This window comes from Nomascus leucogenys, unplaced genomic scaffold, assembly GCF_006542625.1.
Source record: "Nomascus leucogenys isolate Asia unplaced genomic scaffold, Asia_NLE_v1 000707F_120825_qpd_obj, whole genome shotgun sequence".
Lineage (NCBI taxonomy): Eukaryota > Metazoa > Chordata > Mammalia > Primates > Hylobatidae > Nomascus > Nomascus leucogenys.
In genome coordinates, this window is record NW_022095961.1 from 44,501 (window position 1) to 72,253 (window position 27,753).

At 63.8% G+C, this 27,753-nt stretch overlaps 1 protein-coding gene across 1 annotated transcript; it reads left to right on the top strand.

Annotated features, from left to right (window-relative positions):
- On the top strand, positions 1 to 27,437 carry LOC100582114 (ATP-dependent 6-phosphofructokinase, liver type). Its single transcript, XM_030808601.1, has 22 exons — positions 1 to 156; positions 6,658 to 6,731; positions 11,050 to 11,127; positions 12,264 to 12,453; positions 13,136 to 13,301; positions 13,792 to 13,836; positions 14,073 to 14,181; positions 16,427 to 16,522; positions 16,620 to 16,712; positions 18,625 to 18,750; positions 19,505 to 19,569; positions 20,233 to 20,296; positions 21,878 to 22,024; positions 22,282 to 22,352; positions 23,112 to 23,199; positions 23,841 to 23,993; positions 24,561 to 24,725; positions 24,917 to 24,978; positions 25,216 to 25,327; positions 26,030 to 26,129; positions 26,227 to 26,332; positions 26,782 to 27,437. The coding sequence occupies exons 1-22, from the start codon at positions 72 to 74 to the stop codon at positions 26,927 to 26,929; spliced, it is 2,343 nt and encodes a 780-aa protein (XP_030664461.1). The 5' UTR covers positions 1 to 71; the 3' UTR covers positions 26,930 to 27,437.
- Positions 27,438 to 27,753: the final 316 nt, after the last annotated feature.

The following is a 27,753-nucleotide window of genomic DNA, read 5'->3' on the forward strand; positions in this document are numbered from 1 at the left end:
GGCGGGGACGGGGACGGCGACGCGGCGCAGGCGGCGGGAGTGCGAGCTGGGCCCGGGTCTCGGCCGCCGCCATGGCCGCGGTGGACCTGGAGAAGCTGCGGGCGTCGGGCGCGGGCAAGGCCATCGGCGTCCTGACCAGCGGCGGCGACGCGCAAGGTGGGCGGGGGTCCCGGCCGCGTTGCGGTGCAGGGTGGGGAGGGCGCCTCCGCCCCGGCCCCTCTGGAGCGCCCGCCGAGCCCTGGGACCCGGGTCTCGGGCCGGCCGTCCTCCCTCCAGCCCCGGCCTCCCGCCCTGGCCTCCTGCCCCGGGTCTGTCCCCCGCTCCTCCCCGGCGCGGTCTCCGGCCTACGTGCGGCCGGCCACGTTCTCGGCCTCCGCCTGGGTCTTGGCACCGCCCGCGCCCTGCCCCGGGGTGTGTCCGACTCTGGGCCGCGGGGCGGGACCCCCCGAGGATTCCCCGAGGCCACGTGAGCGGAGGGCGCCGGTCCCGCCGCCCCCAGAGCCTGGCCCTTCCTGGTTCTGAAGCGACCTGGGGACCCGGTGCCTCCCGAGGGCCGGCGCCCGACTGCGGGCTTCCGGGACCTCCTCCCGGCTGGGCGGGGGCGGACTCACCCCCGGACCGCGCCTCCTCCTCGGGGCCCTCGCGGCCGCCTTCGTGTGGATCTAGCTGAGGAAGAGGGCGGTGGGGAGATGAGCTGCCCGGGGCATTGAGCAAAGCCCCGTTGTCACCCTTTTTGCAGGGGTACTGGGGAGGCCCCAGGTGGTGGGGACTGGAACTTGGCAGAGCTGGGTGGGGGTCCGGCCTGAGGGCGTGGTATCCTCCCACGCTCCCTCCTGGAGGCCCGGTCCTGCCCACTGCCGGCCTCCAGTGTCTCTGGCCTGACATGTCCAGTGTGGCACCTGTGGCACAGGACGCCACCTACCCTAACCCTCAGGAGGAGAGAGGAGAGGATTTAGGAGACCAGAAGTGAGGTGCTGGGTTGGGAAGGGGCCCAGCCAGCACCCCAAGACTGTGCAGCGGGGTCTGGTCTTTTAGAGTTCAGAAAATGGTTGAGAAAATGCGGACACACACCCCCACCCAGCTTCAGGCATCTGACCCTCCTTTTCCCTATCTGAAAGCCAGGAAGAGGCGAGAAGGAAGCGGGCCTTGACCGGGACCAAGCCAGGGAGGCAGGAGTGGCTCATGGGTGTCACTGTCTGAACCCCGGCCTGCAGAGGGGGCTCCTTCAGACCTGGCTGGGCCAGGCCTGTGGTGGCTGCCCGCCCGCCCTTCTCACAGCTGTGGCAAGAGTGGGAGCTGCTGCTTGTTGCCGGCCACTGGCAGTGTCCTGGAGCGTGGCCTGGTGGGTTGTGGGCCCAGGTGGGAGAGGAGGCCCATGGCCTTGGAGGGTGAACTGGGGAAGCTCCATCCCATGAAATTAGACAAGAAAGGCCCCGAGTCTGGAGGGCAGACACGTTGCTGCGGGGCCGGCCTGCCTGCCCACCAGGGAGGCGCTTTGTTGGTGAGGCTGGCAAAGCCCCAGAGCCCACCTGTGGCTGCCTGAAACACAGAGGGTCCCCAACCAGCTTCCTTGTCTGCAAAGTGGGAGCAGCAGCAGCGGAGGGTTGGGAAGGTTCAGAGCCCGAGGTGGCACGTGCCCCCCCACCCCCCGCCACCCCATGCACAGACTGAACAGAGAAGGGGGGCTCACTGGAGGTTGCTGAAGGGCCAGCCTGGCAGGTGGTTCTTGGGCCAGCGGGGAGGGGCACCCAGGGTGACAGACAGGCAGTTCTGGATGCTGGTGGAGGATCTGGAGATGGGAGGCCCCTCCTGGCCCTGTGGACAGGCTGGCTGGGTGGGCCTCCCATCTCCGTCTGAGCTGGGGGTGCCGACTGCCCAGCTTGGCCCCAGTGCCTGATATGGGGTGGGCAGCGCTTCCTGGCTGCAGCTGGGAGGGTGCCCACAGTGCACCTGCTGGCCGATCATGGCATCCCAGCTGGGCCTGTGCCTTCCTCTGCAAATGTCCTCCCTTCCCAAGCCCTGGGCAGCTGCAGCGTCTCTGTATGCGAGCTCCCGTGCGTGGACAGGGAACAGGTGGTTTTCTGCAAGGGAGGAGGACTCCACACACTTCCCCAGTTCAGGGCTGGGGCTGATTCGTGGAGGATGATCGGGGGCGAGTAGGATGGGAGGAACTGACATTCTGGGCAGAACCAGGGTCCTTCTGTTTCATGAGTTCTGAGAAGCAGTCTGCGGGGCTCTCCCTGGCCACCACTGCTGCTGCCGTGTGGCTCCCCATGGTGGGTGCTCTGTTTTTCTTCTTGGGGCCCCACTGCCTTCCTAGAAAGGCTGACCCTGGTCGAGGGGAAGCCCGTGGCCTAGTGTGGCCTTCTCTGTGCCCTCCGTGTCAGCCGGACAGCAGGAGAGCGGGGACTGGGAGGCACTTTCTGCCCCGATGCTGAAGTCTGCGTTTGTTGGATGTATGGAACAGCCAGCCTCACCACCCTGCCAGTGTTGCCCAGTCCTGGGACTTCTCGGGCCTTGATTTTCCCTTCTGTGAAAAGGGGGGTTGGGGACAAGACAGGCCACCTTGCAAGTTCCTTCTAGCCAGCCCACAAGTCCTGTCCTGTGTGGCTCTGGGTCACGCCTTTCCTGTTGGCCTGGGGTCCGTGTTGTCGAGCAGGGGAGGGTGTTGTTCAGGGATGTCTCTTTGCACAATAACCTGTGCAGAGGTAGCTAGAAGACTTGAAACAGGCCGGGCGCGGTGGCTCACGCCTGTAATTCCAGCACTTTGGGAGGCTGAGGCGGGTGGATCACCTGAGGTTAGGAGTTCAAGACCATCCTGGCTGACATGGTGAAACTTCATCTCTACTAAAAATGCAAAAAGTTATCTGGGCATGGTGGCGCGCATCTGTAATCCCCGCTACTCCGGAGGCTGAGGCAGGAGAATCGCTTGAACTAGGAGGTGGAGGTTGCAGTGAGCTGAGATCGAGCCACTGCACTCTAGCCTGGGTGACAGAGCAAGACTCTGTTTCAAAAAACCAACAAAGAAAAAGCCCCAAAAATCAGCCAGGCGTGGTGGTGCACGCCTGTAGTCCCAGCTACTCGGGAGGCAGAGGCAGGAGAATCGCTTGAACCGGGGAGGCAGAGGTTGCAGTGAGCCAAGATCCTGCCACTGCACTCCAGCATGGGTGACAGAACGAGACTCTGTCTCAAAACAAACAAACAAACAAACAAAAAAAAACAGCCCGGCCTGCCTGTGCCCACCTTCATCTCGCCCTGGCCTGGGCACTTTTAATTCTCTGGGCCGTTTGTCTAGTGCCCCCTCCCGGCCCCTGCAGGACACTGTGCCCTGCCTTTCCCTGGCCAGCGTGTTTGGACCTTGGTTTCCTGTTATCGCAGGTGAGGACTTAGCTTCCTGGCCCGCCACGCCTCCCTGACATGGTGTCCTGTTTGGAGCCTTCAGGCTCATGCTTACGTCCTTAGCTGATCATTAAACTTTGCGACCATTTCATGCTCACTGCTTTCTTGCCCAGGAGCTAATGGTGAGGAAAGGTCACGGGGAACCAGCACACCAACCTCAGACATCGAGTTTGTTCCAGCCTTTTTCCTGGGCAAGGGTGGCTATCACCTGCTGGTAGGCAGCGGCAGGCCCACTGTCCTGCCTGTCCTCTGACTGTGTGGTGTCCGCGACTGCTGCTCGAGGTTTATTTTGAGAAAGAAGAGCCGATTAAAGGGCCATTAAAAAGGTCTTTTGAAGATTACAGCTTCCAATGAGGTTGACAGAGAAAATTTATTCCTTCAGGCCGCAGCCAGTCCCGTTCTAAAATCCAGGACATGTCCCGTTCCAGTCCCGTTCTAAAATCCAGTCCCAACAACAAAGTGGCCGTGTGACATGGCCACTTTGTTCTCCTCCCAAGGGCTCAGCACAAAGCTGGGTTTTGGCAGCTTCATTGTCTCTGGGCGTCAAAGCAGGTTTTATTTTGCAGAGCACCCTGAAGACATTTGGAAGCGAGGGGCACCCTCGCTGACCCCTGACCCTGGGGCCCCTTTGCTGTTCCCAGGCCCCTTGACAAGCCCACCAGGCCAGCTGCTGAGATGGCTGTGACCCTGGGCTGACCCTCCCAGTGGCACACTGACTCCGCCTGGAGCTGGGGAGACCAGAGAGGCCTTGTGGTTGGACGGTGGCCTGGGTGCGCTGCTCCTGCCCTCTCCTTGCCCTGCCTCGGCTGCTGCCTGCCAGAGGTGGGCTTGGACCTGTGGTGGGACCGGGTCTGCAGGGAGGGCGAGGGAGGGACAGAGGCTTAGCTTCGGCCAGCTGTGGCTGAGTGGATCTCCCTCACTGCCCCCAACTCCAGTGAGGGTGGGGGACAGGGAGCCTGTAGTCACAGCACCGCCTTGGACACTCAGCTTCAGGCAGCAGGACTTGGCTCTGCTGACTGTTTTTGGTTGTCAGGTGTTGGGGTGGCTCAGCTGTCTGGGGGGGCTCGGCTGTCTTTCGGGGGAGGCTTGGCTGTCTGGGGGGCTCAGTGTCGGGGGGCTCGGCTGTCTGGGAGGCTCGGCTGTCTGTTTTGAGGGGGCTTGGCTGTCTGGGGGGGCTTGGCTGTCTGGGGGGGGCTTGGCTGTCTGGGGGCTTGGCTGTCTGTCTGGAGGGGCTCGGCTGTCTGTCTGGAGGGGCTCGGCTGTCTTTCTGGGGGAGCTCGGCTGTCTGTTTTGAGGGGGCTTGGCTGTCGGGGGGGCTCAGCTGTCTGGGGGGGCTCGGCTGTCTGAGGGGACTCGGCTGTCTTTCTGGGGGGCTCGGCTGTCTTTCTAGGGGAGCTCGGCTGTCTGTCTGGGGGGCTTGGCTTTCTGGGGGTGTGTGGGATGCTTGCTGGGTTCCCGCCCTGGTTTCAGCTGTAGCAGCCGCGCTCCCATCTGTGTGGGGATGTGAGGGAGGCACTGTTCCTTTAGAGACGGGGTTGCTTGCTCAAGTGGAGAAGCTGCCAGTGTGGGCAGCTCCAGTTCCCTGCAGGCTCTGTGCTCTGCCTGTTCTGACGTCTGTGCCCCTTCCTCCTGGATGGCTGCCGGGCTTGGCTGTAGCCCCCCTGTTGGGATCCCCTGGCTGCTGGGTGGGGAGAGCGCCACCTACTGAACCTGAGGATGGGTCTGGGTGAGTCCTAGCTCTGCTGCCACCTGCTGGGCTCTGGAAGGTCCCTCACCCTCCCTCTGGGACCTCGTTGGATTCCTGTAGTGTGGGGATGGTGGCAGATATTCTGGCTGCTACGTGGGAACAGTGTGCCGATCCCTGGGGTTTCTCAAGGTGTGGCACCTCACCTCACACCTGCTCCCTCCTGCTGAGCCCCACGCCAAGCTGGAGAGCGGATGCGAAGCATGTGTAACCAGGGTAGAGGTCGAGAGTCGTCTCATGGGGGTCTCCGTGTTCAAGGGAGCTGCTGAGGCTTGAGCAGGAGCCCCCGGCAAGTCAGCACCTCCCGCCTCTGCGAGTGCTCGGGGGTGGGAGGGCAGGGGCTTTTGAGGGGCACGAGGCTTGGGGACAGAGGACCTGCATGGCTTAGGGATGGATGGCATGGTACGGATGCCGGGAGGGAGGCAGGAAGAGCAGGGCTGGTCCCAGGGGCAAGGGCAAGCTCAGGCCTGTTACACGGCCCCAGACCTCACTCGGAGGGGGACCCCGGCCGCCGGCATGGGTTTCCTCCTCTCTGAAGATTAGGTGGTCTTGGCTGCCCCTTTTGTATGAAGTCGTGGATATCTTTTGAGATGGGGGCTCTCAGGAAGAAGGTGTGAGGTACATTGGCACCAGCGTTTCCTGCCTGCCGCCGCCTCTGTTAATGTCCCTCTCCAGGAAACCGGCTTTGTTAAGGCCCCCGCCGGGACGGGCTATTTCTTTCACTGCAGTCCTGGGAGCCGAGGGCAAGGGGACAGGAAAGAGGAAGTGACCTCAGAGCCTGGTGGCACCAGCGGCATGTCCAGGCTGGGGGGTGAGGGTCCCTGAGGCCCTGGGGCAGGGCAGTGCTGTCCCCTGGGTGGCTGAGGCCGGAGGGGCTCTGTTCTCAGTCCCCTGTCTCATTGCGGAGGAAGGAGCCCATGGGCATTCCAGCGAGCGCTTTCCTCAGTGCCCAGAGGTGCTCCCCGGCTCCTCCATCCCCGTGCTGCAGCCTGAATGTCTGGGGTGGGGGCCGGTGTGGGAGGTGCCAGCCCCTTTTCCACCTGCCCCACTTTTTATCCTGCTCTGTGGTCAAGGCCTGGCCCCGTGGCCTGTGAGTGTGGGGGCTCCATGGCAGAGGTTGGGGTGGTGGGGTGTGGAGTTCGGGACACCCACACACGCCTGGTTGCCACGCCCTGCATGGGATGCTCCCAGTTTATCTCTAGGCACCATACTCCAGGTGCTCGGAAGCTGAAGCCTAGAGCCTGCTGGGTTCACCCGAGCCTCCACCCGGGGGCCCAGGGCTGGTCCTCAGGTTTCCTGGCCTGGTGCCTTCTGAGATGGGGAGGGTGACCAGGCCTTCCCTACCCCCTGCCCTCTGAGATGGGGAGGGCGACCACGGCCATCCCCCCCCACCCCCCCTCTGAGATGGACAGGGGGTCCAGGCCTCCCCGACCCCCTTGTCTTCTGAGATGGGGAGGGTGTCCAGGGCCTTGCGTCTCAGCGTGGGACTGACAGGTGTGCCCTGACCTCCACAGGCATGAACGCTGCTGTCCGGGCTGTGACGCGCATGGGCATTTATGTGGGTGCCAAAGTCTTCCTCATCTACGAGGTAAGGCCAAGGTGGGCTGTGTGTGTGCAGGGAGTGGGGGCCTCCTGAGGCGCATGCCGAGGTGTGTTCTGTGTGGGTCACCCTGGGAGACGGGGTGGTCCTGGCCTGGAGGAGCTGACGGGTATGTGGTCTTGGGGAGTGTGAGGGGGAGCTTGGGGCCAGGCCAGAGGCATCTGCAGAAAGAAGAGAAGACCTGCTGCCTTGGGACTCAGCCCAGCCCGGCTGGAGGCTCAGGGCCTGGGGGCAGGGAAGGAGCTGGGTGGAGAGGGAGCATAGGCCCTTCCTACAGTGATCGCTGACGGGCCAGGCCCCACCCACCACACCCCTGCCTGGTGTTCCCCAGCCTGGCCCTTGTCCCGCCCTGAGGCCTCTGTGAATGAGGACCAGGGACCTCACCGCCTCTGCCCTTGTCCTCCCCAGCCTCCTGCCTCACCACCCAAACCCGGGGAACAGCCCCTGGCAGCAGCTCTGCTGCGTCCATGTTCATTGTGTTCCCGTAGGAGCAGCAGATGCCCCACTGCCTCAGCCCCAGTCCCCGTGGGAGATTTGGGGCTCGCCCTCCGTCCTGGGTATTTACACACCCACACTTGCACTCACACGTGCGCACACACAGGCGCATTCACACACTTGGGCCACACCACGCACTCACAGGCTGCATTCTTGCCTTGTCAGGTGGTTTTCCACAAGACAAGGCCTTTTGTTATTTTGTTGCCACTTTTTATGTAATATGTAGCTGTTTACATAAAATGTGGCAACCCCAGCTCTGCAGCCCCAGGCACTCAGCCCCACCCGGCTCACTGCTCGGCTCACTGCTCACCGCCCTGGGTCTCAGTTCCCCCATCTTGGCCCCAGGGAACAGCAGCCTGCCCAGCCCTCCCTCTGCAGGACCCTGTGAATGAATGAGCGAGTGGGCAGGCTGTGCTGGCCCGTCCTCTCCCTGCGGCCAGGCTGGGGTGGGGCTGGGGTCCTGCCAGTATTGGATTAGGAAGCAGGTCTCAGAGCCCTGGGGAGCTGGGTGTGGGGCCTCTCAAGGCAGGCTGGGCTGTGTCCCTACAAACCCCTCCTGCCACCTGCTTGACCTTCAGTTTCTTCTTCTAAGTGGCAAAGGGTTCGAGCCCCCACACATTTGTGGTTGGGAAAGACTCCTGTGGGAAAAGACAGAAAACAGGTTCATCGGTGCAGAGTGTGTCCTGGAAAAGGGGACAAGAGGCACTTTGCTGTTCCTAAGAGTCCTGGCTTCTGCAGAGCCCAGCAGAGACCAGTGCGCATGGAGAAGCCGAGGGGTATGGGGACACAGTGTGAGGCCCTCGGAGGTGGGGGAATGCAGGAGGGTGAGTTTATGGGAAAAGGAATGAAGGGGTAGGCACGGGTCCTGGGGCTGTCTCTGGGTCCTGAGGGTTGCGAGGGGCATTTACATCCTGTCCGGGCGGGAACAGGAGGAGCCTTAGTCTTGGGATGCTGTGTGCTGCTTTCCTCTCGAAGGGAGGCAAGGCTGAGAGCTTCCCTGAACCTGCTGCCTAGTGGGCTTTAGCTCAGAAACATCCATATCTAAGAGGCAGATTTTGATGTGAGACATTCTGGTATAGCGGCCCAGGGAAGACTTCCCCTCCGTCCTGTGAAGGTTCTTGGAAAAATCCACTTGCCAAAGGCAGATTAATAGGGCAGAGGTGCTGGCATTCACTGTGAACAGGCGTGGAGAGGTAGGGCGAAGATGCTGACCTGCCCTCCTCCCAGGGGAAAGGGGCATGGGCAGCCTGGATGATTCTAGGGGGTAGGAATTTTTTTTTTTTTTTGGAGACAGAGTCTCATTCTGTTGCCCAGGCTGGAGTGCAGCGGTACAATCTTGGCTCACTGCAACCTCCACCTCCCGGGTTCAAGCAATTCTCCTGCCTCAGCCTCCTGAGTACTGGGATTACAGGCACCCACCACCACGCCCAGCTGTTTTTTGTATTGTTAGTAGAGATGGGGTTTCACCATGTTGGCCAGGCTGGTCTTGAACTCCTGACCTCTGGTGATCCACTCGCCTCTGCCTCCCAAAGTGCTGGGATTACGGGCGTGAGCCACCGCGCCCGGCCATGAATGGTTTTTAGGGGATTCAATGGGCTTGGACAGCATCTGTTTGTCCTGGTGACCACCTGCCCAGGTGTGTTGGCAGACACAGGTCTTTCTTCCTGCGATGACCTCAGTGCATGGAAACTCAGGGAGGGGACTGGCCGTCACCGTTCCTTTCTGCAGCAGCTGTGGGCTTTAGGCAGATACGGGGGCCTCAGGGAGCAGCTGCATCCTGAGCTTGGAGGAGGCAGAGGGTCGAGAGGCAGAAGGGGGAGGTCAGGGAGACCTGCGGCTGCGTCAGTTCACATCAGACAGCATTTGGGTTTCTGAGCCCCCAGCGTTGGCTTCCTTCAGCAGGGAGACCGATCCCTTCTCCTTGGGGCTGTTGTTAGGGCGGAAAGGGAGGGTGGCCTTGGAGGTGAAAACCCTTCTCAAGTTCTGACACAAAGGAGGGCTCGGAACAGGCTGCTCTTATCCCCCCAGGAGAGCCCACAGCGCAGCAGGGAGGGCCCTGAGCCTGGGTCCAGGCCTGCAGGGGTGAGAGGAGGGGGCGGGGTCCAGGTCTGCAGGGGTGAGAGGAGGGGCGGGGTCCAGGCCTGCAAGGGTGAGAGGAGGGGCGGGGTCCAGGCCTGCAGGAGTGAGAGGAGGGGGCGGGGCTAGAGGGGAAGGAGGGGAAGGTGAGCTCCGCCTAGGAGGACAGATACGGAAACAAAGTGGGTAGAGGGGGGCAAACCGCTTCTAGAAGGTTCCAAGGGTAGGAGGAAGTTGTGTCTGTGAGACTGATTCCAGCAGACCTGAGCCACTGGCCTTGTGGGGTCTCTGGGGACTGCTGGGCTGGCCACACCTGCCTGTCCCTCTGCCCAGTGGGGCAGGGGCCTGGCTGGCACCTGGGCTCTGTATTGGATCCTGAGTTTTGCAGACAGATCTGTGTTTGGTGGCCTCCTGCTCAGGTGGGGCTGTGGGTTTGGAATCATTTTCCTGTTTTCCTTGTTCCTAGCTCAGGGCTGGTACAACCAGAGGGGCCAGGCTGGCCTGGCCTGAGCTGGAGGAAGTAGCTCTGTGGTCCCTCAGATCAGCCCCTGAGATGGCGCAGGGGCACCTGTGCCCCAGCTGAGCTGGTGGGGAAGGGAGGCCGTCAGGCTGGGTGCCCGCCATGGCCAGAGTGGGGACGTTCACGCGCCCTGCAGCGTGCACTGTCCCTTGACCCCCTGCCTGGTTGAGGCACTTGCCCTCCTGGTCCCCAGGGCCCTGGCACCCGGTTGGGGAGGAGGCAGAGGGAGGAGCAGAAGCCCACAGCTGAGCTGGCATCAGCCCCAGCCGAGGAATGGCTGCTCCACTGCTTCACCTCACGGCCTGGAGAAGGCTGCTGATGCCATGGAGGGACCGGGGCTGCACGGAGGAGGCCGCCCTTCTCTTCTCCACACCCTTAGTGAAATGCAGTCATGAGTGTCCCTCCCCTCAAACAACAAGAAAGGGCTGGCCGTGCAGTAGGAAACAGGCACGTGGCGTGGAGGCTGTGCAGGTGCCAGCTGGGAAATCCCAGGTAGAACCGCACGAGGGGCAGATCCACGGCACTGGATGGAAGGCCCAGTGTGGCCAGCGTGGCGGGACGCGGAGCCCGGAGGAGCCCCTGCCTGGGGTGTTGCTGGCCTTACAGGCGATGGCCACTCGGGTCCACTGGACCCAGGAGCCCCCTCGGGCAGGGGCCTGCCTGTAGGGAGGTGTGTGTGTTCTCAGCTGCCCGCTCTGGTGAGCAGATGGTAGGCTGGGCTGTTCACGCGGCCGCCACACAGCAGGAGCATGCACCGTACAGCCTGCCGGCCGCGTGCCCGGGAGGACTCCAGGGGGGACAGAAGGAGCCACACACAGCAACCTCTACGGTGTCATTTCTAGGACTTCAGAACAGGCAGACCTAGGATGCACCCTCAGGAGCTGGATGGCGGGCTCCGCTGGGGCCTTTGGGTGCTGAACTTGCCTGTGTGGATCTGGGTGGGGTGAGGGAGCTCAGACAGGCCCCTGCACCAAAGTGTTTGCCACGGGAGTCACGCCCCGGGACACACGGACTCACCAGCTGTGCAGAGGATGTCTGGAGCCCTCTGGGGGGCACCCAGACCCCATTACCCCAGGCCCTGGGATGATGGTGGGGCCTCACAGTCAGCACCCTGGTCCTGCTTTCTGCTGCTGGGGTGAAAATCCTGCTCCCAACCACATGCTGCCGGCTGCCATGGGGTCCCCTATCTCATGCCTGCCCCGCTCTTGATTTCAGGGCTATGAGGGCCTCGTGGAGGGAGGTGAGAACATCAAGCAGGCCAACTGGCTGAGCGTCTCCAACATCATCCAGCTGGTGAGGCCTGGGAACGCGGATGCATGTTACACACGGACTCGCAGACAGACACACAGAGACAGATGTGCACAGACACATGCACAGACACACAGACATGCACACAGACACGCACACACACACAGATGCACACAGACACGCACACACACACAGATGCACACAGACACGGAGACAGACACGTGGATAGACACATACAGACACACAGACGTGCACACACACACAGATGCACACAGACACGGAGACAGACACGTGGATAGACACATACAGACACACAGACACGCACACACACACAGATGCACGCACACACAGGCGCATGCACACACACACCCGTGCACACACAGGCGCATGCACACACACACCCGTGCACACACAGGCGCATGCACACACACACCCGTGCACACACAGGCGTGCACACAGACACAGACGCGTGCACAGATACACACAGACAGACACAGACGTGCACACACACAGACACACAGACACATGGATAGACACATGCAGACACATAAATACACAGATACACACGTAGACACACAGATGCGCACACAGGTACACAGATACAGAAACATACAGACATGTGTACTCAGAGTCACACACACACGTGTCCCATCGCACAGGGGCTCAGGTTCGGGCCAACCCTGTCATCTGCTGCCATGGAATTGTTGGGTCGCAGGGTCATGGGGTTGCCAAGGGCCAGGAGGGCCTGGAGACGTGGCCGTGCTGGGTCCTGGAGGAGCCCTGGCTGAGGCTGGCTATGAGGGGCCGCGTGAGCACACCTGGAGCTGCTGAGGCTCGTGCCCTGGAGGCCCCGGCCAGTTCCCTGCGTTGGTACGGGGCCTGTGTGTGGCAGCCTATGCGTGTGTGTACTGTGCTTTCCGGTCTCCAAAGCCTTCCACTCTGTTACCTTTGGGCTTCCCGAGCCCGGGCCGGGACGGACATTGTCCTCCTCTTTGTCTCTCCAAGGAGAGAGGCCCAGGGAGGTAGGGCCACCTCAGGTTTCCAGAGACCCCGGGGCTTCTGCCTCTCACTCTGCAGGGTCTGCCGGTCCCCTTGCTGCCCCGTCCTGGGGTCCCTCCGATGATCCCAGGGGCTGTCTGCCGCCTGCCATCTCTCCTGAAGGTTCTGGCCTCTTCTTGCAGGGTGGCACTATCATTGGCAGCGCTCGCTGCAAGGCCTTTACCACCAGGGAGGGGCGCCGGGCAGCAGCCTACACCCTGGTCCAGCATGGCATCACCAACCTGTGCGTCATTGGCGGGGATGGCAGCCTCACGGGTGCCAACATCTTCCGCAGCGAGTGGGGCAGCCTGCTGGAGGAGCTGGTGGCGGAAGGTGGGTCTGTGCCTGGTGCACTGGATGCCCTGGGGTTTTGTTTTGCCGCTGCTGCCAGGCATGGGAATGGGCGGGACAGAGGGAGGAGGGAGTCCTGGGTACCCCGAGGCAGAGGAGTGGCTGTCTGGCGGCTGGCCGGGGAGGAGTGGCGTCTGCCAGCGCGAGCTCGGAGGTCTCCCAGAGATGGAGGTCAGTGCTCAGGCCTGAAGGAGGGGACTCAGGCAGTGCCTGGGCTGGTGGAGGCCGGCGTCGCTCACCCTACGAGGCGTGGACAAGTCTTCTCTGGGATTGATCCGAGGGAGATTCTGGACAGGCGTGGTCACAGTTTGCAGAAATAGAGTTAAAACCGGGGTGACATAAGACACGGAGTCCCGAGATTGCTGCTTGAAAAGTGGCCTCTTGGAGCCGTGTCTGTTCCATGTCCCTCGTGTGGGGGACCCTGAGGCGAGGCCTTGGCCGCTCTGCAAGGCACCCCAGAGGTCCCTCGTCTGCACTTGGCCCCAGTGGATCCGGCCGTGCTGCCACAGGGTTCCAGGCAGGAGGAGGCTGAGCCTGGAACTGCGGGGCCCCTGCCAGGCTGCACGCCTGGGATGCGGGGGAAAGGGTGGCAGGACAGGGGTCTCTGGCCCTGTGGTGGGGCCAGTGGAGCCTCAGCCAGGCCCTCCCGCTGCTCCTGGCCCAGGTAAGATTTCAGAGACTGCGGCCCGGACCTACTCGCACCTGAACATCGCCGGCCTAGTGGGCTCCATCGATAACGACTTCTGCGGCACCGACATGACCATTGGCACGGACTCGGCCCTCCACCGCATCATGGAGGTCATCGATGCCATCACCACCACTGCCCAGAGGTGAGTGAGGCTGGCGCCAGCGGCCAGCTCAGGGCCCCTCCTCCCCGCACGGTGGTGAGGTGGTCTCAGGGTGACAGCCATCCGCAAGGGCAGCGGACTCTGGTAGCCCCCGGCATCCAGGCCAGCCGCCCTCAGCCCCCAGCTGGGGGAACGCACAGCGGGCTCCACTCCCACTCTGCCAGGCTGCGGGGGCCTTTGTGCAGCCCCTTCTGAGGGGCAGCTGCTTGCCCTGGGGTGTGACGCCCCCAAAGGAAGTCCTGGGCTGGCCAGGCCTGGGCTCGGCAAATGACCCTCAGCCTTGGAGCAGTCGAAACCAGCCCAAAGGCTGGAAGGAACCCAAGGTATCTTTTCGCTCAGAGCCTGGGCGTGAGAAGGGGCTGTCCCCTGCCTGCCTCTCCATCCAGTGGGTCCCTTGAGCACCCCGCAGGGAATCGGGCCGGCAGGGCTGTGTGGCTGGCACTGATGCATCCCTCCTGTTCCATCTCCACAGCCACCAGAGGACCTTCGTGCTGGAAGTGATGGGCCGGCACTGCGGGTGAGGAGGGGCTTCCTGGCCGGCTGGGGTGGGCCGGGTGCTGCGGGGGACCGCAGCGACAGGTGTGGCATATTTATTCTAGGGCTCAGTTAACACCATGGGTGGGGTGTGAGAGAGCCGGGTGGGGGCCGGGAGAGACAGAGAAGCTGTGGCCCAGAGTCGAACCTCTGGGTAAGGGGAAGCTCCCCTCAAAGACTGGGTGGGGGTCCTGAGCAGGCAGGCGCTCATCCCTCCAGGTACCTGGCGCTGGTATCTGCACTGGCCTCGGGGGCCGACTGGCTGTTCATCCCCGAGGCTCCGCCTGAGGACGGCTGGGAGAACTTCATGTGCGAGAGGCTGGGTGAGGTGGGTGCCGTCCAGCCTGCTAGGGGCTGCAGGTGTCCTGGGGCACTGGGTGGGGCCGCAGGTGTCCTGGAGCACTGGGTGGGGCCGCAGGTGTCCTGGGGCACTGGGGTAGCGCCCCTGGGGTTTTGGGACCAGCTTTGACCAACTCATCTATCACTTATTGGATCATCAGCAGCTGCAGGTGCCCCTCGGGGCGGGACGCACAAGGAGTGGGGGGCTACGGGGCTGACCTCCGTGAGTCACCTGTGGTCCTGCCCCCAGTGGGCAGGAGGTGGAGAGGGTCACTCAGGCCACCGCCGCCCCAGGCTCAGCTCTGTGGTCAGTGTGGGGAGCTCGGTGAGGCTGCTTCCTGGGGTGGGACTGCTGAGCCTGGGCCAGTGGGAGGTGGTTGGTTGTGAGGTCCAGACGGCAGGGCCCTGGGGGCGGCAAGGCCAGGAGCTGGGCCAGGTGGAGAGCAGGGCCTTCCCCTGAGGGCAGTCAGGGCCCGGGGGTGGGTTCTAGCCTGGAAAGATGTGTCGGAAAGTGGCTGTAGCCACAGAGTGGACAGGAGGTCCTGGAAGCAGGAGAGAGTGGGGAGGCTGCTGGGAGGCCAAGACCGCCTCTGGGAGGGATGGGGGGTGCCTGGCGGGGAGGGGTGTGTCTGGAGTGGGGGTGCTTGGAATGCCGCCCTCTGGTTCCCTTGAGGGGTGGAGTTGGGGGCTCTGGCCTAGAACAGGCTGACACTGCCCTGTGGACCCTGAGACCCCTCAACTAGGACAGGTCAGCCCCTCGGTGGGGCGGGGCTCAATGGTGGACCAGAGGCACGGGCCATTCAGGCTGTCCTCCGCCCATACCCGACCATGCAGGGCAAGCCCAGGGGCCCCCGTGGCACTAGCTCTGTCGTCTGTGCGCTGAGGCTGAGGCAGGACCACTGGAACCAGCCCTGGGGGCAGAGGGTGGGTCTGGGGCTGACACGGTATCCCTGTCCCCATGTGAAGGTGGCAGCGTCACTCCCATTTGTGTGGACACTGGTTCCACCTCCGCGTGGCTGTATAGCGCTGCCGAGGGCAGTGGGAGAGGCCGTGGGTAATGACCTGGCTTCTAGAACCTTCCCCAATGGAGCCTAGGGGCCAGGGGGAGACGGAGCCCAACAGGCGAGGCTGGCCCGAGGTGCGGGTCCTATGAGGGGCCTGCTCTCCTAGGGCAGGGACTTCACCCCGGGGGTCCCAGCTGCAGTGGTGACCTCGGCCTTAGCTTATGTCTGTGACTCAGGTCGGGCCCTCCTGGAAGTGGCCTGGATGCAAGGCCGGCCCACCTGCTTCCTTCCTGCTCTGTGTGAGCAGCTCAGGCCCTCGCTGAGTCTGTTTCCTCCTATAACGTGCGGGTTCCCACCCTGCCCACCACCCAGGGTGCACTGGGGCAGGGAGGGTGGCGCAGCTCTCCTGTGGGACCTGCAGCCCATCTTCCGGGTGTCTGACCTCACCTGCACTGGCGCCACCTCCTCCAGGTAGCCCTCCACTCCCACCGCACCCGGGCCCTGTCTGAGCTGCTCCAACCCTGTCCCTGTAGGAGGCTTTGTGGCCCGTGGTGGGCAAACATGGGGCTTGTGGCTCAGAGCGAGTCCCACAAATGTTGGCTGGGTCGTTGAAGTGGACGGCTGGAAAGCCCTTTCAGTTCCCAGAGAGCTGGGCCGAGGCTGGTGTGTGGTGCTGAGGCAGCAGCCTGAGGCTGGCAGAGGGGACGGTGTGTCCTATGTGCACCAGTGTGGACCCACAGTGGCTTCAGGGTGCAGGGTGTCCGGGGAGCCCTGGCTGGTGCCAGCGATGTGAGGTCCCTGGTTGTAAGGATGAGCAGATGGAAGCTCACAGGGGCCCCAAGTGGCCCAGGCTAGCCCGGGCAGGCCCCTCTGCCCTGTGCCCCGTGGAGCGGCAGCCCTGTGTGTCTTCCTGCCTGGAAGCCTTCACCAGACACAAGGGCCCAGCTCCAGCGTGTGTGTGCTGGGCCCAGCCCCGAGGGCCCCCTTCCTCCCCTGCTGCCCTTCCCAGGCTTACGGGCACCACCTCCTGGAGGGCGGGGGTCCTAGTGGGCCCAGCCTCATCTCTGCCCTCGTGCTCCGGGCCTGCTTTCCTCCTGCTGGGTGGGGGTTGTGCCCTGGCCGACGTGGGTTGGGGATGGTGGCCCCAGGGAGGGCTCCTGGCGCCTGGGGGCTGTGTCCGGGGCAGGCTTCCCTGCCTGGCAGCTGAGCCCTGTCATGTCTTTGACCCAGACTCGGAGCCTTGGGTCCCGGCTGAACATCATCATTATCGCTGAGGGTGCCATCGACCGCAACGGGAAGCCCATCTCATCCAGCTACGTGAAGGACGTGCGTGTGGGCCTGGGGGTGGCCACTGGGCAGACCCCCTGCTCCTCTAGGCCGTGTGGGCTGGGGCTCAGGGCTGGTCCTTCCCACTGTCCTGCAGCTGGTGGTTCAGAGGCTGGGCTTCGACACCCGCGTAACTGTGCTGGGCCACGTGCAACGGGGAGGGACGCCCTCTGCCTTCGACCGAGTCCTGGTAAGTGGCCGCCACCCTGCCCTGCGTACGTGCGTGGGTAAGCGTGGTGTGTGTGTGTGTGTGTGTGGGCAGTGTGCACGTGAGCGTGGCACGTGCACTGTGTCCATGTGGCTGTGGGTGAGTGTCCATGGCTGTGTGTGGGGGTGTATGCGTGGGGGATGCCTGGTCCTTGTGTGTCTGTGTGTGTCTGGTCCTCGTGGGTGTGTCAGTGTGTGTGGGTGTGTCAGTGTGGGTGTGTAGTGGGTGTTCCCTCAAGCTGTTGCTCCTCCTGGGGGAGACTGAGGCCTGGCTTATCCGTTCCCCTGCAGGCGTAGGGAACTCAGACCTGGGGACCATGGGAGGCTCCCCACCAGCCTGTGCCTCCCGGTCGTTCTGCCCCCCACCCCCTGCCAGCCCAAGGTGGCAGCAGTCAGGGCCAGGGGTAGGCCCTGGGAGAGGGGCTGGGTGGGCAGAGGGTGGTGCCTGCGGCATCACAGTCTGGGAAGCTGGTGCTGGGAGGGAGCATTCGGGGTCTGGCCTGGCTCGCCGTCCTTGGTCCCGATCACCGCTGGGTGTCACTTTGTCCTCTGCAAAATGGGAATAAAGTTGGAGACAGATGGAATGGGTCTGGGGCCAGGCAGGCCCCATGGTAGGCAAAATGCCTGTGTATGAGGGTGGTCACCCTCTCAGGCAGGGCCACAGACTGTCAGACAGGTGGGCTTGTGCTGAGGGAGACCAGGTGACTGGGCCCAGCCCTGTGACTGCACCTGGCCCTGTGACTCCTGTGCTGAGCCGAGCATTCCCAGGGAACCCACAGAGCTGGACGAGGGCCACTCTACAGAGGGGACGCTTCCTCAGGGAGGGACCCTGCCGACCTAGCCAGGCAGCTGCTGTCCCCTCTGTGAGGCCTCAGGCTCACTCCGAAGAGCCTCGTAAGAGGCCTGGGACATCAGGGCAAGCCAGCCGCCGCCGCCGCTGAGCCTGGGTGACGGAAATGCCGCTGCTGTGACCAGGCCAGCCACATGCTCCCAGCCTGCAGGCTGCCGGGTTTTCCAGCCAGTGTCTCGGATGCCCAATGCCGGCTCCGAAACAAAGGACAGTTGATCATCCCCAGCTGCAGCTGTCACCCAGAGTGTCAGAGTTCTTGTGCTCCCTGAGCCCGTATTCCCCCTGGGTGCCGCGAAGGGGGCCAGGGGACCCTAGCACGTGCAGTGATAACCTGGACTTTTCCAAGGAGCCTCATCCTGCATGGGGGGTGTCTCCGAGGCTGCTCTCCCTAAACAGTGTCCTAGAGAGACCGCCTGGAATAAGGTGCTGCCTGTGCCTCACTTGGAAGATGAAAAAACCTGTGGCCCTGGGGGTGCAGCTGCTGGGCTGCTACAGGGCCGGCCGCTGGTGGTCATGGGATGGCCACGGCAGCCGCAGGCCTGGCTTTCTTTTCCACTGTGGCCGGTTCCTGGGGTGGGGCTGGGGCCTGCCTTTGCAGTGTGTCCCTGGGGGGCAGCTCCTGGATGTGTCCACTGCCCAGCCCCTTGGCCGGCGCGGACACACACCAGGGAAGTCACGACATGAGGGCCTCCACGGGAGGAACCATCGCAGTGGATGGGGCCCTGGGGACCTGGCTCCCACCCTTGCCCTGCGCGCCCAGCGATGGCACCGAGCGACGGTGGGTGGGTCGCATTGCATGGCACCCTGCACCCCGCAGTGCAGGCTGGGCCTCCCAGCAGGGCAGCGAGGACTCTGTGAAACGGTGTCCAGCGTGCCATCGTGAATGCTGGTCAGACACGTTTCCATCTCTGGTGCCACCTGTTCTGGAAGTTTCCGTCAGCGTGGGGGGCTCTGGAAGCTGGGGTTTGCGCATCTGCAGAGGATGGGCATGTGGCTTGGGGTAGAGGGACCAAGTGAGTGTGGCAGCCTGAACCCCTCCCCACAGAGCAGCAAGATGGGCATGGAGGCGGTGATGGCGCTGCTGGAAGCCACGCCTGACACGCCGGCCTGCGTGGTCACCCTCTCGGGGAACCAGTCAGTGCGGCTGCCCCTCATGGAGTGTGTGCAGATGGTAAGCCCTGGGGCCCCCCATCAGAACCACCTGGCCCCTCTCCCCAGTCCCCACTCACAGGCCCCACAGCTCTCAGGGGGTCCCAGCACTGTGAGCACCGGAGGGCAGGGCCTCGTGGCTGGCCCAGGGCATCCCAGGTCTCTAGGGAGGGGAGGGGTGTGAGCACATCCCCAAGTGGGACGTGGGACCTGGGACATTCCCCAAGAGGCGTGGCGGAGCTGCAGGGAGCCTGGTGAGCAGGGGAGTCACAGGGGTCCACGGCTACTGAGCTTCTGTGGGCAGTGGTGGGAGTTGGGGTTATGATGGGTTGGAGGAGGAGGGGCCGGTGATCAGAGCAGAGCCCTGGGAGGAGCTCGGGCAGGTGATGGGGTACACTGGGGTGGCTGGAGCAGGGACCCCGGGAGAGGAGGTACGGGGAGGGTAGAGGCGAGGGGGCCGGGTGTGGGGGCTGGTCCAGCCCTGGCTCAGTGGGTTTGGAGGCCTGCAACTGGGGCAGAGTGGCCCTGCCTGGAGCCGGCGCTGCTGGGAGGAGAGGAGGGCAGCTGGGGGCAGGGTAGGGCCTCCTGGCCTCAGCCAGCCTCAGAGGAGCTGGCCTTGGTGGGGACCACTGTTCCTAGGGAGAGGCTGCCAGGCCTGGGCCAGGGTCAGGAGATGCCGGCCAGATCTGCCCTCGTCAGGCCCACCGGCTGGGGCAGTGGCCATGGGTGTGTGGGCCGGGCACCGCATAGTCTGTGTTCTGTTTCTCTTCCTTAAGACCAAAGAAGTGCAGAAAGCCATGGATGACAAGAGGTTTGATGAGGCCATCCAGCTCCGTGGTGGGTAAGCCCCCTCAGCAGACCCCTGCACTCTTACATGGCTGGGTCCTGGTGCCAGGCAGCACGTGCTGCGGTGGCGCTGTGCACGCCTGGCCTGGGTCATCCTTCTAGGCACCGCGTCTGAAGATCGAGGGAGGAAGGGGCCCGCGGGTGGTACAGGAGGCGGGCTGGGAGGTGTGGTGCCACAGGACACCCTGGGCGGTGGCACAGGCAGGGCCCAGTACACAGGGATCTGGGCATGGCAAGGGGATGAGAAGCTGTGGATGCAAGCCTAGGACATGGGGTGGCCCCGCGGGGGCTGGGAAGGCTGGCAGATGTTGGGTGTGGGTGCCGCTCTCCTGCAGGCATCCTGGTGGCCGGGTCAGGCTGGATTGGACGTCTGGTTTCCCATCTGTGCCCCCACCCGCTACCAAGTTGGCCAACCCTCCCTTGAGCTGGATGCCGGCCACGTGCTTTGCTGCACGGGCTGGCGTGGCCTCGTGTTGGGGGTCTCTCACCTTCTGTGGAAGGTGCCCTGCCTGGCATACGTGGTGTCTGCTGCCTCATGGCTGAGCTTCCATTGGGCCGTGTGCCTGTGACCAGCCTCCTGGGCTCTGTCACGGCTGCACTGTGGCTGTGTGCCGTGGGGCTGCTGGGCTGTGCATGGCGTGACCCGAATCCTTTCCAGGAGCTTCGAGAACAACTGGAACATTTACAAGCTCCTTGCCCACCAGAAGCCCCCCAAGGAGAAGGTGAGGCAGGGAGCAGCACCCACAGAGGGAGAAATGGGCTCGGTTATTCTGCAGCCTCTTCACGCTGGCCCCTGTGGCTGGGCCCGCCTGCCCCCACTTTCCCTCCTGCTGGGGTCCGAGCTGTGAGCAGGGAGGGTGGGCTTGACCTCTGCCTGGGCTCAGGCACAACTGTGGCTGGCAGGTCCCAGAGGCTGGGACCCTGGCTGCAGGGCTGGCTGTTGCTTCTCAGTGGTTGATGGAAATGAAGTCAGGCCCACAGGCTTAACTCAGGAGAGGAGGAGCCATTGTATAGAAAATGTCCCCCGTGGCCAGGCTCACGCCTGTAATCCCAGCACTTTGGGAGGCTGAGGTGGCCGGATCACCTGAGGTCAGGAGTTCAAGACCAGCCTGGCCAACATGGCGAAACTCCATCTCTACTAAAAATACAAAAATTAGCTGGGCGTGGTGGTGGCACATGCCTGTAATGCCAGCTACTCAGGAGGCTCAGGCAGGAGAATCGTTTGAACTCGGGAGGTGGAGGGTGCAGTGAGCCGAGATCCTGCCATTGCACTCCAGCCCGGGCGACAAGAGTGAAACTCTGAAAATAAAATGTCCCCAAACAGCTGAAAACCTCAGGAAATGGGATCTTTCTAAAATAAGGATGAAATGGCTTGTTTCTAAAGTCCTGGGGGACAACGAGGGCCCTGTAGAGAGAGTCATGGCCAGTGAGGTCCTGGCTGCCAAGCCCCTTGAGCCACAGCCGGAGCTGCAGGCCAGGGCGGACAGCGTGGCCCAGCCTGGGTCTGGTCTTCCCTTCCGTGGTCATCTTTGGGTGTCCCTGCTGCTCCAGCCTCCTGCTTATCCCCAGAGCCAGTCAGTGCGCTCCACCCTCCGTGGTGGGGCAACATGGTCTCCATGAACCCAGAACCTGGCTGGGGCGTGACTGGCTTTGTGGGCAGCAGGGCTGGCTCGTACCAGGACTCAATGGGGCCATGTGGCTGTGGAGCCCTTGGGTGTGGTTGCTGCCAAGTGGGGTGTGCGGCATGTGACAGGTGCGCGCCAGGTTCAGAGCCTCAGCACTGGGGGGGAGGGGAGGTGGTGGTGGCCATCACTGGATTCACATAGACGTAGTGGGGTTTTGTGTCCATCAGGTTAAATTAACTGTAGTCCTGATGGGACTGTCTCCACGTCTTTTCCCTTCCCTTAACATGGCTACTAGAAAACACGATAGTCAGGGCCCCTTCCTCACTCGTGGCTGTGCACCCCCTGCCCCCCCCGCCCGCTGCCAGCCCCTTGTGTGGGCACTGACCTGTGCTCCCGCCCCCAAGCCTGGCTTCACAACGGTGCTCGCCCCCTCTGCCTCCTCTGCTGCCTGCGTGCCAGGGGGCCAGGCTTGCACCATGTCTCTTTTGGTCTTCACCAGAATCTTCTGGAATTAGAACAGATACCGTATTCCCAGGGCAGTGGGTGTGCTGGGCAGTGTCCAGGCTGGTGGCAGGGCCTGGACCCTTTTTCCAGAACCTGCCGGCCTGCTGACTCCTGTGCAGGTTGGGGGTCCCCTCCTCGGCCGTGCCTCACGCTCGTCTCCCTTTCTCTCTGAAGTCTAACTTCTCCCTGGCCATCCTGAACGTGGGGGCCCCGGCGGCTGGCATGAACGCGGCTGTGCGCTCGGCGGTGCGGACCGGCATCTCCCACGGACACACAGTATACGTGGTGCATGATGGCTTCGAAGGCCTAGCCAAGGGTCAGGTGGGTCCAGCCGGGGCAAACAAGCGAGGACTTGGGCCTTCTCTATGCAGACTTGGGGCGTTTCCTGTGGAAGGCTGGCTGCTGGAGGTGGAGGCCGAGGCCTGGGTCTGCGTGTCGGTGCCCACCCAGGCCTGGGTACTCAGCTCTGTCTGCAGCATGATGCCCAACACTGGCTGGCCCCTGGGCACAGGCCCACCTCTGGGGGGAGTTGACCAGAGGCTCAGACTGGCCCTTGAAGCTGCATCTCCTCCTGGCAGGTGCAAGAAGTAGGCTGGTACAACGTGGCCGGCTGGTTGGGGCGTGGTGGCTCCATGCTGGGGACCAAGAGGTGAGCTGCCTGCTGCGGGTACCTGGGGGCAGGAGGGCCAAGGCGCAGTATCCAGGCCCTGCAGGTGGGGGCGGCAAGGGGAACCCAGCCCGGGGCCCTGGGCTCGGCCCCTCTTCCTGCTGGTGGTCTGCCCAGAGCAGGCTTCACGCCTCCTGCCTGGGGCTTCCTGGCCTGAGCTCAGCTGTGTAGGGCAGGCTGCTCTGGCGGCCCCTTGCCCACGGTGGGCTCTCTGTGGCAAGGAAGCTAGCCAGCGTCTGTCCCTGCCTGGCCGGGCCAGGCAGCCTGCACTGTCAGCACTCTGGCTGAGGCTGTGGGCCTGTCTGATGGCTTTTGTCCCAGGGCCTTAGACCCTTCCGTGGGCATGGGGTGGGCACAGTCACCCTGTGTGACTACAGGGGAAGTTGCTGAGTCCTGAGCCACTGAGTGGCTGCAAGGGCCAGAGGAAGCATCCCCTCCTGCCACTGAGTGTTGAGCGAGAACGCCTCGGGCAGGAAGGGGTTCCCATGGGGAGCCCAGGGGGGTGGGGGGTTCACTCGGTTGCCTGGCCGGTGCCTGGTGATGCTGAGTGGTGCCCAGGCGGCTCACGCTGGGCGTGTGTGTCCCTCTCCGAGTGGAGCCACAGCGCCACATCCAGGGCGTTGCAGTGACTGCTGACCGGCTCGGAGGAACGGCCAAGGCAATGCCTTTCTGTGATCAGATGCAATCTGGACACGTGTCCCCGGCTGCTACGTGTTCACGCGGCTGTGTCTCTGACTGCAGGACCCTGCCCAAGGGCCAGCTGGAGTCCATTGTGGAGAACATCCGCATCCATGGTATCCATGCCCTGCTGGTGGTCGGCGGGTTTGAGGTGAGGGCTGCCCACGGACGAAAAAGCCCTGGGGCACAAGAGAGCCAAGGTGTCCTCCCGCCGAGGGGGCCTGTCCTGAAAACCCGTGTGCCAGCTGGGCCGATGCAGCGGCTGAGAGGATCGGGGTTTTAAGTGTGGTGTGTGGGCTCGGGGGGGTTCTTTACTTTCTCCGGAAAGCTTCACAAGGTTCCGATTAACCCCGGTGCTGGGGAGGGGCAGGGGAGGAAGGGGACTCGGAAGCCGGAGGACGAGAAAGAAGGGAGGCGGAGGAGGCCGAGGTGTAGGTGCTGGATGGCATCGCTTACGTGGTGTCCTGGCACTGGGCAAGCTGTCACTAAATAATGAATAAGTGACAGCCCTTTCCCCTTGCCCTCCATGGAGTGGATCTGGGGTCAGAGTGGGTTGGAGGGGCCTCCTGACCCTCATTAGAGTCCAGTTTCCCTGGTAGGCGTCCTGAGATGACACCAGGCTGACTGCCTGGCCCAGCCCCAGGGGATTGAGCAGGTGGGTCCTGGCGTCCAGCGCGGGGCACGTGGCAGGTCGGCAGGGAGCAGGGCTGGGCGGCCGCTGGCAGAGCCTGTCCCTGGCCCACCCTGGTCTTGGTGCTGTTTTTGACCTGCCCCCCGTCCCTACTGCTGCAGGCCTATGAAGGGGTGCTGCAGCTGGTGGAGGCTCGCGGGCGCTACGAGGAGCTCTGCATCGTCATGTGCGTCATCCCAGCCACCATCAGCAACAACGTCCCTGGCACCGACTTCAGCCTGGGCTCCGACACTGCTGTAAATGCCGCCATGGAGGTACGGGGCTCCTGGACCCCTGCCTGCCATGCCCAGGCCCTTGTGGGGTGGGGCTGAGCCTACGGAGGCTGCTGGAGGGGACAGTGCATGGTGAGCACCCGGGAGGGCTGCCAGGGTTGGGGTTTGTGGGGCACAGGCCCGGGTGAAGGGGCTCAGCTCCCTGCCATAGCCACTTCCAGGGCCAGGGGGGCCCTGCGTTGTTCCTCGCTACTGTGACGAGCTCAGATGGGGAGACTAAGGCGGGAGTGTCCCTGCCCCAGTGCTGGGTAGTCTAAGAGCAGTGCCTGGCCTCTGTCCAAGGGTGCCAGGGACACCCCTGCCCGCTCACAGCCAGTGTGTGTGCAGGCCGCTGTCCACTGTGCCTTGGGGGGTGGGGTCGCCTGGTTGAGAACCCTGGTCCTGTGGGGCCCAGGTGGGAGGTGGGCCCAAGCCTGGTGCTGCTGGCTGTCTGGGTGCGTCAGCCCCAGGCTGGCTTTGGAGACACAGGGCTCCCTGCAGGGTAGCCATGCCCACGGCCTGCAGGGAAGGGTGGGCACGTGGAGGACCCCGACCCCCCTTGTCCCCCAGAGCTGTGACCGCATCAAACAGTCCGCCTCGGGGACCAAGCGCCGTGTGTTCATTGTGGAGACCATGGGGGGTTACTGTGGCTACCTGGCCACCGTGACTGGCATTGCTGTGGGGGCCGACGCCGCCTACGTCTTCGAAGACCCTTTCAACATCCATGACTTAAAGGTGAGCCCAGCCCAGCCCCTGCTGCGGCAGACCCGCCGGCATGCCAGCCTGGGCCCCAGACACTCAGGCCGGCCAGTGCAGGGCAGCGCCTGGGCAGGCGGGACTCATAGCCCAGTGCTCTTGCTGGCCCTGCATCGCTGGTCAGCCTGGAATTCCCTCCTCTGGCTCATCCGTGTCCGCCCCTCCCGCAGGTCAACGTGGAGCACATGACGGAGAAGATGAAGACAGACATTCAGAGGGGCCTGGTGCTGCGGTGAGGCTGCCATGGGTCCCCGGCCACAGCTGAGCTTCCAACCCTCAGGGCTAGGGGTGGGGCTGCTGAGGAGTGGCTGGGCAGGAGAAGGCAGGAGGGGTCCTTGGAGAGGGTGGGCGAGGGCGGCTTTCCTGGGAGCTGCCACTCCCTCTCCCAGGCCTGGCCCAGCGGGGACTCAGGATTTGGGGGAGACCTGAACTCGTTCCCCGCTGACTCAGGCCCTGCTGTCCCTCTCAGGAACGAGAAGTGCCATGACTACTACACCACAGAGTTCCTGTACAATCTGTACTCATCAGAGGGCAAGGGCGTCTTCGACTGCAGGACCAACGTCCTGGGCCACCTGCAGCAGGTGTGGGGCAGGGGTGAGGCTCTGAGAGGCCTGCCCCTCTTTCCTGCTACCATCTGTCCCTGGGCCCAGTGGTCCCAGCCTTCACGGGCACCCACGGGCACTCCCGGCAGGCCCTCGGGCATGTGTGCCCTGCCCCAGTGAGGGGACCGAGGCCCGTATCTAGGTGAGGTCTCATTCCAAGAAGGGGTGGGGCTGGGGCTGGAGCCGGGGCCCAAGCCAGGGCATTCACAAGCTGAGCCGAGCTCCCCACCCCTGCCAGGCCTCCTGTGGCCACTTCCGCCGAGCCCCTCACCTAGATCCTGGTTTGCTCCCTGCCTTATGGTGGCCCTGCAGGAAGCCTGCGTCCTGGGGTTTTCTGAGCCAGGAAAGGGAGTCAGGGTGGCTGGGCATGGGGCCCGAGGTGATGGGGCCCGAGGTGGGGCCACCGGCTGCCGATGCAGGGCCCAGGAGTCACTTGACTTGGCCAGGGGGCAGCCGACTGCCGGCCTCGGAGGCAGCTTCTGGCCTGGACTTGGAGCTGGAGAGAGGAGGCAGGGTCCTCGATCGGGAACAGACGGGAACTGTGCACGGGCTGGAAGGAATGGGTGTCAGAATCCGCCTGGGAGGCTCCCCGTGGGGACCCTGTCTGCACTGGGGTTGGGCCTCCCCTCTCCTTGGCCCAGGCAGCCCAGGGGAGTCCAGGAACCGGCCTCCCGTTTCCAGGGTGGCGCTCCAACCCCCTTTGACCGGAACTACGGGACCAAGCTGGGGGTGAAGGCCATGCTGTGGTTGTCGGAGAAGCTGCGCGAGGTTTACCGCAAGGGTAGGTGGTGGGTGCGACCCGAGGCCTCACTCTGCCCTCCCCTGGCTCCCTGGGGCAGGGCCTGGCTGTGGAGGCTGCCACGTGCCTCTGTTTGCAGGACGGGTGTTCGCCAATGCTCCAGACTCGGCCTGTGTGATCGGCCTGAAGAAGAAGGCGGTGGCCTTCAGCCCTGTCACTGAGCTCAAAAAAGACACTGATTTCGAGTGAGTTCCACCGAAGCCTCGTGGAGGCGGGTGGGGCTGAGGGGTGGCCCAGACCTTCCCTGAGGCAGGTGTGCCAGGCCCAGCCCCACGCGCACCCTGACCCCGCAAGGCCTCCTGGGCCCCCACGCCCGGGTCCCCGCCAGGCTGTGGAGAGCAGGGACCATGCCCAAGTCTTCTGAGCGCAGCACTGGGCGATACTTTCGGGTGGGCATGGGGGCACAGCGGGCAGCCAGGAGTGGGCACGCCTGAGGGCGGCTGCGGCTGACTCTGTGCTGTGCCGCCGAGGGATGGGGACCCCAGACCCGTCCCAGCTCCATGATATCGAGATGTTTAGAGGGAGGGGCATGCACAGGCCGCAGGGTCGGCGGGGTGGGGGGGCTGGGGGCGTGGCCTGAAGAGCTGCCCTGACCCCTGACTCCCCATCATCCCCCCATCCCCGCCCTGCACAGGCACCGCATGCCGCGGGAGCAGTGGTGGCTGAGCCTGCGGCTCATGCTGAAGATGCTGGCGCAATACCGCATCAGTATGGCCGCCTACGTGTCAGGGGAGCTGGAGCACGTGACCCGCCACACCCTGAGCATGGACAAGGGCTTCTGAGGCCGTGCCCACGCCCCTCCCCAGCCCCCTCCCATGCCAGCCGCAGCGCCAGGGCTCAGATGGGGCCTGGGCTGTTGTGTCTGGAGCCTGCAGGCAGGTGGGGGCTGCGTCCCTGTTCAGCCCACCCCCTGCCTCTATCCCTGGCCACCTGCCAGGCCTCCCTGGGGCTGCTGTCTTGAGACCAGCCTGCCAGGCCCTCCAGCAGGAGGACAGAGCACCCTGGGGCATCCACCTGCCTGCCCAGGGGACGTGGCGCTGTCGGTGTTTGGAGGCTGCTGCCCCCTGGCTTTGGCGCCCCATGGGCCCTCAGCGTCTCCCCACGCTGGGCTCACTACATGGGCTAGCCCTCGCCCTACCTGGCCGGTAGGCTGCTGGCGCCTGGGTTGTGTTGAGAGGGGGATGCCCCTGGCCCTGCCTCACTGTGACCTGCTCCTGCCCACGTGCAGCACCTGTCACCTTTTCTAGAAATAAATTCACCCTGACTGTGGGGTGCATCCGTCTCTGGAGAGCACAGCCCGCGGAACTCCTCGGAGGGAGGGGAGCAGCACCGTGCGGCCAGCCCAGTGGGCAGCGGCCCCAGGGGTGGAGAGCCCTCTGGCCAGTGCCTGGGCCAGGCCAAAGGGACATGTGCCCTAGGAGGCCACAGGCGCTCTCCAGGACTCCCTGGGGGCCACCAGGGTGACCTGAGCCCCTCCTGGTCCTCCCCTGGGGGCAGAAGGGTACAGCCTCACTCCTCTGTCTTCCCAACCTCAGCCTGAGTGGGGGTCTCCAACCTGCAGGCTGGTGGCTGACTTGAGCCAGCATCCAGGAGACATTGATGGTGG

Bases quoted from the DNA above. Each gene is read 5' to 3' on its own strand.
- LOC100582114 (XM_030808601.1), top strand. From the start codon at position 72: ATGGCCGCGGTGGACCTGGAGAAGCTGCGGGCGTCGGGCGCGGGCAAG. The intron at 16,523-16,619 runs GTGCGTGTGGGC...ACTGTCCTGCAG, and splicing joins CATCCAGCTACGTGAAGGAC to CTGGTGGTTCAGAGGCTGGG. The intron at 24,979-25,215 runs GTGAGGCTGCCA...TGTCCCTCTCAG, and splicing joins CAGAGGGGCCTGGTGCTGCG to GAACGAGAAGTGCCATGACT.